Raw genomic sequence first — 15,445 nt, 5'->3', positions numbered from 1 at the left:
CACCGATAACTTTCCACAACGCGTGTAGATAGTCGCGCCATTGTGAACGGCTTGTTTTTTGTGATTTTAAATAAAATTCAAGTGCAGTCTAGGGAATTTTTTACTATTTCCACTGATATATGTATTTATAATGTTTTTTTTTTTTGGAAAGAACGAATAAGGATATAAATGTATTAATGTTGTCATCAGCTGTTCACCTAAAATATATTCCTCAGGGCTGCTCACTTGTCGATACCAGAAAGATGTCATAAAACTGTACGGTTTGATGAATAGTGAATCTGGCAGCACCAATCATGTCTTGTTCAATTTAAATAAAATTCGCGCCATACTATGAAGCAGGCAATTGAATAATGTTTGACTTTTTAAGCCTGATTCAAATAAAACATTACATTTTCTTTTGGGTTAGTTTAATTTATTTTGTATGCATATTGTATAATTTGTGTTATGGTTATTATACAATACATAAATAAATTAAATTATGTTCTTTATTCACAATATATGTATGTATTTTTTTGGATTTCTTTCAAGATACATGTTTGTTTTCTGATTTTGTCGATCTTTCGGAAAACCCCATAAAATATATATTTCAAACTCAACATTCCGCTCAACGTTTTAGTCGATAAGCCAATTTGGCAAACATTTCGTTTGCATTTTTGTTTTCTTTGTCTGTTTTTTTTTTTTTTTTTTTGTTTTGTTTTATTGTAGCAAAGTACATTTCCAATGGTTATTGTTGAAAACAATATAAAATAGATCAATGTGTTGTCCAACGTGCTTAGCAGTTGTCGAATTTTCATTCGTCTCATTATCTTTTCTTTTTAAGTAGTTATTACACTTATTATTGTAGATGCGCGTTTTATGTATATAAGTTGCATTTCATTTTTTAAAACTCGTGAGTTTTTGTTTTCTTTGTTGTGTTATCAGTGTATTGTAATTGTTACGGCCGCAATTGTTTACGTTGTTTCAGATTTAGTAAATATTTCTTCTTGTCATATATGTTTATGTTTATTTACAGCAATATAAATACAATTGAATGCTTCGCTAAAGTACGTTTCTTTTCTTTTCTTTTCTTTTCATTTCATTTGGTTTTGGGGGACTTTGGAACATCTACTATTTCGTTTCAATAATATTCGACTAATTAATAAATAAATTTCATTATCTTTCGTTTCATTCGTTTTTGTACAATAGACGCGTGTTTTTGTTTTTAGTTTAGTTTTGTTTTGTTTTGTTTTGTGTGTGTTATCAGTCATTTTTCATTTACTTTACATGAATGTGCAGGAAATTATTGTTAAGTTTTACTTGTAAATAATTCTCTTTTCCTCTATCGCCGTCGCTTTCTATAGATTTCTTTTATTTTTTGCTCCAATATGATAAGTACATACTATATGTTACATACATACATCATAAAGCATACATTCAATAGTCATTATGCATTATGCTTGCGTGACATCATCAAGTATGTATACATATATGTATGATAGTAGGTATGTGTATATGTTGGTTACCAGAATTGTATTTCTAAATTGACACAGATAATTTAAGATCACAAAGCGTAGTACAATAAATTAGAAAATAAAGGGAAATACCAATAAGAGTACACACATACATGTTCGTATGTTAATTAAATTAATTTAGGCATGTGTGTGTATATGTTACAATAATTACACAAATACTTCAAGTACTTTCGTACCGTTACGTTAATAATAATAATAATACATGTACATCATACATATAGTACATTATATAATATGTATCGTATATATATTTTTATAGAATAGAATGCTATGTTATGTTGTTGTTTTAGTTTTAGTTGTTGTTGTTGTTGTTCTTCTTGTTGTTACCAATATAATGCAGACTTTAAAATATTTTGTTTGTTATAAATTGATTTGTGTTGCAGACACCAAAAATTGTTTTTGATATACATAATATGTAAGTAAGTACAATACAATAAAATGTTAAATTACAATACAATAAATAAGTACACATGTTGGATTGTATGTAAATAGAATCAGTAGCGTATTCAAGTATTACGGACTATATGTGGTGGGAGGGGATAAGGGGTAGGGGAATATTACCTGTTCAAATGGCAATTGTGCAATTGTCTTGTTTCTGCTTTTGACAGACATGCAACAGACTAGAAGAGCACATGATGCCACATGAAACTTGCGCAATATCTTTGGAATTCACAAAGGCGGAAAAGAACGGTAATAGAATAGAAGGGAAGTGGAGGGTGGAGGGTGGAGGGATGTCAGTTGGGTGTCAGGGTTTCTTATGTGTGCTTAGATCATAGCAATACGATTATGATACGATACGATTACGATAGAGATACATCATAATATGATAGGGCTTACAATTTAAAGGGAAGAGATAAGAGAGTTGTGCCATCAAAGCAAGTTTACTCGTTTGTTGCACGTTCGAGAGCCTGCAGCCGTGGAATTAAATTCCATGGACTTTCATTAGGAATACATACATAGTACATCATATATGCTATACATGCGCGCGCGTATCTGTTTCTCTATATATGTATTTATGTTTAGTATGTAGTGTATGTGTCTGTGTGTGTGTGTTATGTACATACGCGTGTACTTTATGTCTGTCTGTTGGCCGATAAAATGGATCAGTCAAACTTTACCAATTCCAATCGATACAGAGATAGCGACAAACTGAGATAGCGAGAGACAGAGACAGAGAGAGAGAGAGAGTGCCAGAGAAAAAGAGTTCAACTCTCTCTCTCTCTCTTAATAACAGCCGCCTAAAATTTACTTCTTGCTCTTGCGCTTCTGTTTCTCCTCAGCTTTGGCTGCTGCAGCTGCTGTGGCTGCGGCATTCAACAAATTCATGTTCGGCTTCACCGTGCCCTTCTTCTGTGTTGCCGGCTGCTGTGGCGTTGCCTGCGTGATGTTGTTACTCGTAGTTGTGCCACTGCTGTTGCTGCTGCTGCTGGTGTTGTTGGTGGTTGTGTTTGTTGTGGTTGCGGTTGCAGTTGCAGTTGCGGTGCCATTGGTGGTGGCTGCTGCTGTGACGCCTGTGGCTGGCGTAGCCGGCGTCTCGTCCAGGAAGAGCGGATTCTTCACCTCCATTTCGCCAGTGGGCGCCAGGCCGGGACATTCATAGACGGTATAGTCGCCCTCCTCGTTGTCATCGTCGCTCTCCACATCGGAGAGGCCGCAGCTGCCGTCGGTGGCCTGGCAATTCTCCATGGCGATGATTTGCTGCTTCTGGTGCTGATAGTGATACATTTGGGCGCTCTGCGCCAGCTTGCGATCACACGAGGGCGAGACATCCTTGTTGGGTCCCGTGACGCCATAAGCAGGATAGTCCACATCAGCGGCAGCTTTGCTGCGATTGTGGAACCTACAACGAAGAAAAAGAAAGAGCGAAAGGGAAAGAGGTTGTCCGTTAGTTCAATTATATACTATTAAGATTGATATAAGGTTCTCTAAGCGTTTGCTAACTTACCAGGTAACACCTAAAGCTAACAGACCCACTGTAACGGCCGCACTAACTCCAGCAATCAGCGCCACAATGTAGACGCCCATTTCGCTGTTCATGCCCAGATGCTGGCGCATCACCGCGTGACCAGCTTCATCGCTGTTATCCACCGGCAGGTGCGGTGATTTGACTGGCTTCTGCAGCTTACTCAAGAACCCTGCCATATCGTTGCTACCCTCCTTGGCCTGCGGCAGATTGACGCCAGCCACAGCTGCAGCAGCCGCAGATTGCGGCTTAATGCGATGGAAATTTGCAGTTGCTCCATCGAGCAGCTTGGGTGGCTGCTCCACAGGTTTGGCTGCTGTCACGGTGGCGGCCACTTTGCTCTTGGACGTCACCACTTCGGCACCAGCTTCGGGTGCTGGCGCGTACTCCTCGTAATCGTCCAGGGCACGCGAGTCCAGTTCACCGGAAGGATCATTGGCGTTCTCAAAGAAACGCGCATCGCTGGGACCGACGGCAAAGGGAATGCGCTCCCTCAGCACATTGTTGCGATTGTAGCTCATCTCCAGGCTATTCCAGTTGGGTGGGGGCATCCTCATGGGCGGCTGTGGTCGCTCAATGGGCATGGCTTCCATGGGACTGCCGTAGGCAGCATCGCCTTCGACATTATCGTATTGATCGTATTGCTGATTGGTGTTGTCGTTGTTGTTGTTATTGTTGCTATTCTCGTACTCATCCTCGGACTCGGCCATCTGGACCTCCTGCTGCCGCTGGCGATAGCGTTCCTCCTCCAGGAGTTTGCGCTGTCGCAGCATCTTCAGTTTGATCAGCTCCAGCTGCTGCTCGAATTGCTGCTGCAGTCGACGTCGCGCATGCTCCTCCATCAATTGTTCGTACTGCTGGGTTTCTAGAGCCGCCGGCGTAATGGGGCGACGACGAAGTCCTGCAAGGCGAAAGCGAAATGCAATTGATTAATTGGTCTGACTTGGGTGTGGTGTTTGCCATGTGGCATGTGGCATGTGTTTGGACATGGACGGACTCTCATTATGTTAATGCTAATGCTAATGAAGTCCGAGTCCATTGCGTGCAAGTTGCTGTTCAAAAATAACGACAACCAAAAATAGAAAACAAAAGGACAAGGCGAAACGGAAGGAAGAAATAAACGGGTTGAGGTCGCCCAAATAAAAAATGCCGCCGGAATAGACAAACAAAAGTCAATTTAATTGCCAATGTTTAAAAATAGACCAATTACTACACGCGTTCACACACACAAACACGCACGCATACAGAAGCAGTGGCATACACACGCACACTAGGACATGGCTGTGACGCGGTGGAAAAAGCTTTATTTCATTTCGTTTGCTTTGCGCTGAAAAGTAGGCTATAAAAAGTACTCTAAGCCTGAACTGCAGCAATCAGCTCAAAACTTGAAGCAAAGCAAGCATCAAAGCGACTCTAGTGGGCTAGTGGGCGGCACACGCCCCCTCTGAGAGGAGTGAAGTGGGATATAAACACCCACACACCCGCACACAGCCTCTGCAGCAAATGGGGAGTGTGAGTGCGCGTGGGTGTTTTGATTCGTGAATATTTGATACTCGATATGTACTCCTCACACACACACACACATACAAACACACACACATGCACATGCATACCATGCCATGCACATCTAGTATACAGTAGTATACACAAAACGAAGTTGGCAAGCGGCTGCTTCGCTTTTCCTGCGCCATTCACGACGCAAAAGTTCAAATTACACACACACACTAACGCCACAGTGACATTCAGTTCTGTGACTGTGTGCGTGTGAGTGTTTGTGAAGCGGTAGTTGTTAATAGGGGTTAGTGGTGGTGGTGGTGGGGGGTGGTTGGGGTTAGTTCGTTGGTTGCTTGGTTGGTTGTGCTATTTTTAGGCATATTTACCTGGGTAAACGGACATTTCGCAGTGACCCAATATGCTGCACATGAGGACTGCAATCAGTGCGCAGGTTATTTCCATTCGCTTCGCCATATTGCTAACTTCTCTGCTCGGTGCTTTTCTTTTAATTTCTTTTCCGTTTCGTTTCGTTTTTCTTTCACACTAATTTGGTTTAATTGGTTGCGCTTAATCGGTAAGTTTGACGTCAATTCAGCGCCTCAATATTGCATTCGGCACCTTGGCACAATTAACTGCTTACGAGGTAAGCAGCCAGGTAACTGGTAAATAAGGTATATGGTACTTATTTGGTTGGTATTTGATTAGCAAAGCACAGCACAGTTGCCATATGGCCGGTTCAAAATGGCCAAGTACATGCTCCTCTCAATACACGGAGGCAGAGACAGCGTTTTATTGATTTTCACACATACACGCACGTACACAAACTCACTGACACACACACATTTGCACTCACGTACAGACGACACGAAATCGGGCAGCTGGTGGTTTTAGTACCTAGATTATTTCGCGTAGGCGTGCAATATTTTATTTGCAATTTCCTTTAGCAGATTGCAAAAGCTGGCAGCAAAAATGTATTGTTGAGCGTTCAACGGTTTCCACTGCACTTGCCACGTCCGTTACAAATGTCAAATGTTGCAGTTTTCTTTCAAGTTGCAGGCAAAAAACAATTTTTGTAATGAACTTATTAGGCTGCTCCCCCGTTGAGCGTTCGTTTCACGTTGCGCGTTTCTTTTTTTTGATGTTTTACGTTCAGCTTTTGTGTTTTGCGTTGCGTTGCTTTGTCGTCGACGTATAACGTTATACTGAATGAGCAGCAGGCAACAGCAAAAACCAGCAATGGGACCTGTGACGCAAATGTTATGTCCGCCCCCGCACTGTTAAATGTTGCGGGCAGCTTTTGGGGCCAAGCCAACAACAAAGCGCAGCAACAAAAAACATATTACGGTTCAGCGCATGCGTAAAGCTTTCAATCAAAAGCTCGACACGTCCGCATGCAAGTGTGTGAGTATCCATGAGGTACCCGAATGCTTGTGCGAGTGTGTGTGTGTGTGTGTCAGTGCGCAGGGATTCTTTGAATAAACATTCATGCATTCATGAAAAGGCCGATGTCAGAGTCGACTTTTTGGCAGCTAGCAGGTGGCTGCTACGTAGTCACTTGCACACACACATACACACAACCACAACGTATGCTACATATATGTATGTAAGTTCGTGCCCCAGCTCCGATAGCTTTTAGCGGGCACGCGCTGTACCATTTTCATTTTGGGATAGGACATTTTATTTTTATCAATGAATTTTCAACCAGAACACCCGAAAGCTTCCTAATTCACAGGAACCTTTTTACTGTTGCATGCCCTTAACATTTTCAGTTTCGCAAGGGTGCACAGTTTAATGTTAACGATCGATTGGATCTGTATTAGTATCAGTCATGATTATCAATGAAAAATGGAAATCAAATTATTTTCATTTAAGAACACATTATCGAATTTCTAATCACAGTTTTCTATTACTTAACTCTGCATATATATCACGCTTATTTAATTGTTTTATTTTATTTGCTTGGATGTGCGCTGTTGAAATTTGAACTGATTATTGCGTAGGTTGAACTGTGTGACCGTAAGCTAGATTGTAGGTTTTTAATGGTGAAAATATACTAAAGTATCTTGCCTGTACCATTTTTTTATTTGTAAATTTATTTGCAATCACTAATGAAATAAACACTAAACTCCTAATCGTGTCAGCCTTCAACTATAAAAAAAAATTAAATCAATATGTTGCTTGTCTTAAATTTGCAGCAAAATTAGTATCGATTTATAAGAATCGTCCTAAAATTAACACAAAACACGAAAAATACTCATACATGTAAATTCGTGTTATCGATATTAAATCGTTATTCGTGAATCATTTTTTTTAGCCAAGCGACAAAGAAAAATTATAAACAAATACACAATGGCTGCAATGAAAGGTAAGTAAAGCGCAATAAATTCTACAACTAATGTATATTAATCCTGATGCTATTTATTTCGTAAACCACTTGCTTCAATTGCCACTTGCCCGATTCTGGTTTTAACCAACAACGACACCAACAACAACAAACCAACACTTGCAGCGTAAGTAGCCACCCGCTACATGTGAAAACTTATTTGCAAATTCATTGATAACTTTTATTCCGTTTTAGTTTGGTCATAAGTGCACTACTTACGTGCCTGGGAATGACATTTCTGATATTGGCATGCGCTGTTCCCACACCCAAGATATTCTATCCGTTCTTCGTGCTGCTTTTTTATGTGTTATCAGTATTGCCAGTTCTCATAGCCAAACGCTCCACCCCTGGCAGCGAAACCAACCCGAAGACGGAGTTTGCCCTCTTTCTCTCAGCTGGCATGGTGTTAAGTTCTTTTGCCTTACCCATTGTCCTGGCACATTCGGCTGTTGTAAGTTGACATAATCATAGTGCTTTAACATTAAGAGACTAATTAAATCTTTCTGCATTTATTTTATAGATTACCTGGACAGCTTGCATACTGACGCTAATAGCTAACGTTATTAACTATTCGACCATTGTTGGGTATGCTATGCGTGGAGAGAGCTTTGATGCGCCTTATGGAGGCATGTTCTAAGTGGGATCTGTAAAATTAGCACCAACTGCGAAGGAGTTATGTTTTAAGCACCGACGATGGATTTTTGGATGAAGCAATTTTTAATGCAGTTCGCTCCATCACAAAAAATCAGTCAATCTCACATCAATAAATATATTCAAATAACAATTATTTAATGCAAATAACAATATACATAATAGTTTATTAACCGATTCGGTGACTTTTATTCAGGACGTGCCAAATCTAGAGATTGGGATAAAGGTTTTATGTAAATACTAATTATATCCAGAAGGAATACAATTTAATAGTAAATAAATATATTTTGTGATTTCAGCTAGGATGTAAGCTGCGTACATTTCTCTAAATATCGTTGCCGTTAGCTATCGGTTCATCTGAACTAATTCAGCAAAGAGCCAAGCAATGTAATCATTAGTACGTATGTATGTATGGTATTTAAATACTGAAAACTAAAGGAGCTCTAAGAACTGTTTAACAATGTTAATTTCAGTCAGCTTGTTTTTATGAAAATAATGTCACAGTTCATCAAAAATGTATATTTTTTTATATTTTTATAAAAATTAAATGTGTCAGGCTGTCTCTTCTTTTCTTTAGAAATAGGGAAGTGCGGTTTTTCAAAAATAGCGCCTAACCAAATATAGAGTAGTTCTGAGTGACTTTTTTTTTGGTATTTTCTCCGAATGTATAAGCCAAAATCTAAAATCGCACTGTGGTCACTTTAAAGTCAAAGATTGACATTTATTTGGTTTTTGAAAACTAAAGAAAATGGAAAAAATTGGGTCCAATAATAATCCGCCTTTAGAAAACATTTCCTTGGCCAGTGAAATTTATGATGAAGAAAACCAAGAAGAGCAGGAGGACGAGGGCACATTGTACGACGCCGAAGAATGGGATATAATTTCAGAAATGGAATTCTCCACAGAGAACGACAGTGAATCTGAAGAATTTGAGGAGGATTTTACAGAGCACCTTCAGCCCAGTTTAGCACCCAGTGTAGCTTCCCATGCCGATTTGCCGATGCACAAATATCCCTTTAAACTGCAACATAATGAGACAGGGTAAGTATTTAGCATACCAATCAGGAACAATAAATACATATTTAATTTATTCGTCGTTGCTTTTAGAAATATATTGACTGTGCATCACACCATTAAAAATGTGGACAAGCAATTGCGTGTCCGAATCGCCGCTTGTTGTTTCAATGGGATGAGCAACAAACTTCTGGTAATTGACAGGCGGTGAGTTATTATTTTTCATTTATTCTTGACGTTGACGTACTATAGGGAATGCATAATAAATAACAAAGATTAAATAGACTTACAAAATTACATTATTAAGATTATTAAAATTTATTTATTTACATTGATAACCCAAAAATTACGTAGTTTTACATCTTCAAAGAATCAATGATATTCTGTACTAAGAGAATTCCTTGCATAGTTAGCTTTAATTCTATCGAGCTCATTTAATAGGATTTTTTTATTTTAAAGAACGGAGGCCAACAAAATTACAGCATTTTTTCGGAACTAAATAGACAACGTCAAACCATACAGGGAATGTTTAATTGCATTTAACAAGTTTGGAATCAATTTATGTATCAATTTATTTAGGCCCCCCATCATAATTACATTTCTTGCTATATTAATAATAACATTTCTTGCTACATTAATAATATAACAAAAGTATTGTAAGCCCAGATTGATAACGATTTTAATTTGTTTCATTTATTATTCCTACAACAGCGGCAACATCTATGTGTTCGATTTTGTTATCAAACGATATTGGCGACTCACAATTCGAGTTCCTCAAGCGACGGTGGTGCATGCCTCACCCTTGCACCACAGTGAGTATATTGTAGGCAACGAAAAGGGACACGTGCTTGTTATCAATGTGGAAAAGTCTATTATCAGCCGGCACAATGAAGTGGGAACCGCAGCAGTTAATCAGATAACCTGGGGAAATCGCCTGCAAAGTACCTCGATCTCAAATATGCTGATGCGTCTTGGTTCCGATGCAGCACTGCTCAATTTAAGAAATTTAAGAGTGTCGCATCGTCTGGAATTTGATCAGTCGCGACATACGCTTAAGTTGGCTGGTTATATACCCAACTCTGAGCAGTTCTTCACCTGTTTCACAAACGATAGTCTAAGTGTGTGGTCGGCACACTCTCAGGAAGCCACACAAATTACGCTGCCAATCAAGGCACGAGATCGGAAACTGCGTTTGCTGCGAAACCAAAAAGCGATTCCAGAGATTGCTTTGCGTGGCGACGATGAGGACGATATCAATTCAATAGATGATTTGGAATTCGATTGTGAAGAGGAGAACTTTGCCGATGGCACGCTACTCAACTATAGCTTCACACCAAATGGCAATAAATTGTGTTTCACCACTATCGATGGTTACTTGCTGCTGCTCAGCTCAGCCTCCTTTGAGGTGGATAAATTATTTCGGCTGCGTGATTTTGTACTCAAACAAATCGAAGTGCTGCCCCAGCCTAAGGAACGTATACTCTTTGGCATCACAGCTCGTGGTCAGGCTGTTATGTTGGATCTGGAGAATACGGATCAAAAGCTTATAGTGCAACACTCAAATGGTCTCAGTCTCAATGTGAGCCGAGATGGCAAACTGCTCAGCGTGCTGTCCAAATGCGGCGAGGTCAATGTGTGGTCCACATGTCGTCTCTTCAATGCACTGCAGTCCAAGACGCAATCCATTGCCCAGCTGCGTGCTGTGCTGAAACAACCCAAGCTGCCAGGTCACGTTAGTGGCCCCATGAATCAGGAGTTGCGGCAGCTGCTGAAGCGGGATCGTTTGGAGGCCATGCTACGCGAGTTTGGTTGTTATCCGGAGAAGTATAGGTTCATCATATGGAGTTCTTTGTTGCAATTACCCTGCAATGGTGTCCAGTTTCAAGCGCTGCTCAAGCTTGGTGAACCGCCAATTGTGAAACGCAATGCGCGTGGACTGCGCATCAAAAGCGATGCTCAGCGACGTGGTGTTATCCGGGCATGGAGCTGCTTGGCCCACTGGTGCAAGGTATTTGGATACGCTGAGTTTATGCCACATCTGGTGTTTCCCTTTGTCAAGCATCTGCTGAAGAACGGTTTGATTGTGTTCGAGCTGATGGCGACGCTGTTGCTCAATCACTTACAACTCTGCTTCGAGTTCTATCCGTTGCCACCGGAAAACTATTTGGCCATGTGCGCCAATGTCTTGCAGTGCAATGATGAACAGTTGTCTAAGTTTTATCAGGCTCTCGAAGTTCATGCAAAGGATTTTGCTTGGTCGCTGCTAACGAATGCTTTTGCTGAGGTATTGGAGGAGCAGCAATGGCTAGCTCTTTGGGATAATATCATCACAGAGCCTCAATACTTTATCATTTTTGTTATTGTAGCCTATAATTTGCTGCAACGCGAGTTGATCTTGCGCCTGCCGGATAAGGAGTCAGTGTTGCGCTTCTTCCACGAACAGAATCCAATTGATGTGGCCAAGTTGGTTGGCAGAGCTCGCAAGCTGATGAATAAATGTCCACCGCAAGTGCATCCTCAGCGCTTTATGCCACCATTTGCACCCATTCCCAAAGGTGTTTATCCCAAATTTCTTAAATATCCCAGCAATTGGATAGCGGAAAAGGAGGAGCAGACTTTAGAACTACAGAAACAGCATCAGGAGATTGATGCACGCATTCGTCATCTTGAATTGGAAGAGTTGCAAATGATGGATCGTTTGCAAAATGGTCTCAAGCAAGAGGAACATACGAGGCGTGTGAAGGAAATGGAGAAACTCTATCAGGAAACCATACAGCGAGAAGAGGAGCGCATCTCTTGCCATCGGAAAATGCTGCTCACCTATCAACTGGAAGTGCGACAGCGCAAAAGTGAAGTTATGACCCAGCTGCAGGAGGCCGAACAGCGGCGTAAAGTATTGGAAATGGAGAAGGACATCGACATGCTGATGCACCGAATAGAACGCGAGCGACGACGCCACACTCAGGAGATGCAATTTGCCGAGGACGAGATACGCAACCAGGAACTGGAGCTGTTGGCACAGCGTTACTATTCAGATACAGCGGGAGCGCCTCTTGCCCAGAAATACTATGATAACATTCAGAAAATGTGTCAGGAGCGTGATGAGCTACAACGAAATCTTCGCGAGGTTTGCAAAACACTAGCCAGTCAATTTTAAACAGTGTTAACTTCTAATTATTGTTCATTACAGATGACCATGGAGCATTTGGATAAGCCCAGTCGATCACGAAGGTCTCCGGCACCTGAAGAGCCACACTTAACTGCAATTGAGCGTTCAATTCAGGAAATACAAAAAGAATTCTCAGATATTTTAAACAGCGGCTCCAAAAGTAAGTAATTTATAATAGGATATTTAAAGATAGGGTTTTTTTTGTGAAAAACTAATATTTGTATAATAGAATCCAAAAAACAAATTTTGCGTATTTTTGGTGATATTACATTCAAAAATAAATATCAAAAGACAAACTGCAATAACTGCCTATACCACAATGTGCATTACTAATTTTTACACTTAAAAACTATAAATACATACATATATATTTATAGACGCAATACTGCCTGATTGAACAAAGATAAAATTATACATATTATATTAACAAAACAATTCGTATATTTATTTTGAATTATTGTATATGCCAACAATCAACTACGTTTAATAAAAATATCATGATCTTATTGAGCAATAGCAATAAATTAAAAACTAAGCTTTTCTTAAACATATTTATTTCTTTAAACCTATTTATAGAAAATAACTTTTGCAATAAATAAATGTTTACATTGAAAATATTATAAACAAATTGTACAAACATATTTTAAGGCAGGCTTACAAGTAATTTATTTATCATCTATCAGCTAGAGCTAATCACTTTTTATCGAGCCTCTGATTTGGTTCCGAAGAAGGCACTATCATCTTGGGCACATTGATGACCAGGTGTATGCTGGAAGGCGGCATTTGGATTTGGTTGCCCACAACTGTAGTATATAGAGTGGTTAATTAATTGATGCATTTGGATTTTAATTTGTTTCTCACCACTAGCCAAATTGTTGTTGCTATTTTGTTGCTGCAGTTGCCGCTCTAGTGCTGCGATGCGCTCTCGCAGCTCTCGATTTTCTTGCTGCAGTTGAGCATTATGATCCTTGAGCTCCTTGTGCTCCTTGCGCATCTTGGTACGATATCTGGACGCGGCAGCGCGTCGTCTGTCTAGGCTATCTTCTTTGCGATTGACGGTGGACATTGCCTTAGGAGTGGGCGCAGTGAAACTGCGTTGCTTCTTGTTGTAACTGTTGCTCAGAATAGCTTTGAGTCGCTCTTTGATGGGCAGCTGTGATGTGGGTGTCAAGCTGGCGCTACTGGGTTCATGAACTGGCGTCGTACTTGTTGTGGTAATGCTTGTTGATAATGGAGCTTTGGAGGGTGGAGCGGCACTGGGCTTGGGTAAGATTAAGGGACGAATTCTTGGTGTGGATGTGGCACTTTTTGAAGCCTTGCTGTTTGCAGGAGCTGCTGCTGTGGTGGTTAGTGAGAAAGTCTGTGCGGGCAGCAGCCAAGTGATGACTTGGGGTTGTATTAATTGCAGTGGCGGAGGGCCATTGTCTGTTGTGCTGGGCACTTGAGATGGGGCGTTGTGGGGTGTAGCAGTAGGAATCGGAGCAGGTGTTGGAGCGGGAGTCTTCAGCAGATCCTCGACATTGGGCACTACCACGTCCAAGGGACTATTGCTGTTGCTAACTACGGCGGGTGTTGCCGCTGAGACTGTAGCTGAATCTAGCGGATACACTTGCGGTGTGTGCAGCGAGTCACCATCCGTAGGTGGCGCCTCTGATGAGCGTGTTGGTGTTACGGGTATTGCGGTATGGCCACTGACTGCATTTTGTTCGGCGGCACGTTGAAACCCGATGTCAAAGGGGTTAACATGCTGCAGATCCTCGAAGAGGCCAACTTCATCACAGTTCTTAATAAGGCGTGTCGGTGTGGGCGTTTGATCAGTGGGAAAGAGGTGTTCCGACTTCTGACCCAGCGATAAGTCGAGTGTCATGGCCATGTCATGTTTTTGTTGACACTGATTAAAGTTTTCGAAACTAGCATTCTCATCTCTATTTTTAGTTTCAAAGTCGGCAAAAGAGACGGCGGATAAATCCGTAATATTTGCGTCGTTTTCCATTGTCGCACAATTTCGAATTCATTAATAAACAATAACAATCGGCACGCAACACAACATCCTCAACTAAACAAAAACAAAACCATATGTTTTAGCAGAGCCGAGTTAACAGAGAATTGAATCTGTTATTGGCATTGATTAGTATTTGATTATCTATTCTGTTTTTTTTGTATACAAATGAATCGATATTTCAGCGACAAAACATCTTTAATTTGTATCGACAAATAATAATTTATAATGATTTATTATTCAATTATTATTATTTTGAAATCAGACTTTGTTAAAAAACTGAAAAGCTGTTTGATTTTACGAGTGTGACCTTAAGCAACACTTTTGAAATATAAGATTTAACGCCGTTGGTATATACCAAAATCAAAAAGTCTTAGAACGCAGCTGGTTACACTCATAAGTTGATTGCACAAAATTTAAAAAACCACGGAAAGGTCTTCTAAATATCGTTTATTAAAAAAATACTTGACGTAATCTTAAATAAGCTTTGCACACTAGTTTTTCTGGTATATTGAATGTTGAAACATGTGTCATTATTCTTTCACTATCCGAATGGTGGCAAGGAAAGGTTGCTTGAAGCTCGAATGCGAACTATGGGATATTATTTCATGTCGCATTTCAACACTTAATTTTGAGTTGTGCAGCACTTAAAGTACAAAAATACAAAAAGTCGTTATAAATTAAAAAGCTGAGGACAGTTTTAATATGAAAGACTTACAGTTATCATTACAAAAAGTAATTATTTTATAATTACTTTATAAATAGTTTGGCTATTCATTACATGCAATACTTATAATATCACCTACAATTTTAAAAAATGTTGACATTCAACACTTCCGTCAAAAGTCTGCGTATCGCTTTCTGGCATCTGAAGTGCAGAGCTTCGTTGCTCGAACCTTTTTTTTTCACAGCACGTAGGCCCAATCATACACAAAATAAGACACAAAGAAAAAAAAAAAATACAACCCAAAAATATTTTTGGCAATAAAGAAAACCCCATAATTTAAAATTTTGTATCTTTTAAATTAGATTTCTCATTGAAGGAAGTAAGAAACAAAAACGAATACGAAAAATAAAACGAAAACAACTAACAGAAGACACGCAAAATGTTTTTGAGTCGCTTTTCGGAAACATGCACGCAACGAGCAATTTTCTAAAACTCTCTGGGACGTATTTATTTCTCACAAGAGGCCGCCGCAGCTTCAGCTTCAGCTTCAGTTTCAGCGCAAAGCAACAATACATACTTGTCTTGTGGGTCAAG

At 40.0% G+C, this 15,445-nt stretch overlaps 4 protein-coding genes across 5 annotated transcripts; 2 read left to right on the top strand and 2 right to left on the bottom strand.

The window, feature by feature from the left end:
* Positions 1-886: 886 nt before the first annotated feature.
* LOC133840282 (uncharacterized) lies at positions 887-6,567 on the bottom strand. The gene is made up of 3 exons (XM_062272034.1): positions 5,355-6,567; positions 3,457-4,375; positions 887-3,351 (listed from the first exon to the last, which is right to left on the bottom strand). Exons 1-3 carry the CDS (start codon positions 5,440-5,442, stop codon positions 2,757-2,759), a joined length of 1,602 nt encoding a protein of 533 aa, XP_062128018.1. The 5' UTR covers positions 5,443-6,567; the 3' UTR covers positions 887-2,756.
* Positions 6,568-7,380: 813 nt separating this feature from the next.
* On the top strand, positions 7,381-8,179 carry LOC133840287 (leptin receptor gene-related protein; the record flags this gene model as incomplete). The annotated part of the gene is made up of 3 exons (XM_062272038.1): positions 7,381-7,478; positions 7,547-7,802; positions 7,872-8,179. Coding segments are annotated over 3 exons (471 nt in total), but the record flags the coding sequence as incomplete, so codon positions are not given.
* A 354-nt stretch (positions 8,180-8,533) lies between these two features.
* Positions 8,534-12,355, top strand: LOC133840281 (TBC1 domain family member 31). 2 transcript variants are annotated; one of them, XM_062272033.1, is made up of 4 exons: positions 8,534-9,043; positions 9,110-9,223; positions 9,728-11,300; positions 11,383-11,558. In XM_062272033.1, exons 1-4 carry the CDS (start codon positions 8,751-8,753, stop codon positions 11,407-11,409), a joined length of 2,007 nt encoding a protein of 668 aa, XP_062128017.1. In that variant the 5' UTR covers positions 8,534-8,750; the 3' UTR covers positions 11,410-11,558. The 2 variants fall into 2 exon arrangements, with proteins under 2 accessions (XP_062128017.1, XP_062128016.1); XM_062272032.1 differs by adding an exon at positions 12,207-12,355 and having other exon boundaries at positions 8,538-9,043; positions 9,728-12,143.
* Positions 12,356-12,677: 322 nt separating this feature from the next.
* On the bottom strand, positions 12,678-14,268 carry LOC133840284 (cyclic AMP-dependent transcription factor ATF-2). The gene is made up of 2 exons (XM_062272035.1): positions 13,047-14,268; positions 12,678-12,988 (listed from the first exon to the last, which is right to left on the bottom strand). The coding sequence occupies exons 1-2, from the start codon at positions 14,176-14,178 to the stop codon at positions 12,879-12,881; spliced, it is 1,242 nt and encodes a 413-aa protein (XP_062128019.1). The 5' UTR covers positions 14,179-14,268; the 3' UTR covers positions 12,678-12,878.
* Between the last annotated feature and the right edge of the window lie 1,177 nt (positions 14,269-15,445).

This window comes from Drosophila sulfurigaster, chromosome 3 (assembly GCF_023558435.1).
Source record: "Drosophila sulfurigaster albostrigata strain 15112-1811.04 chromosome 3, ASM2355843v2, whole genome shotgun sequence".
Taxonomy (NCBI): Eukaryota; Metazoa; Arthropoda; class Insecta; order Diptera; family Drosophilidae; genus Drosophila; species Drosophila sulfurigaster.
Note: the sequence above shows the minus strand (reverse complement) of the source record. Positions and strands in the feature narration are given on the sequence as shown.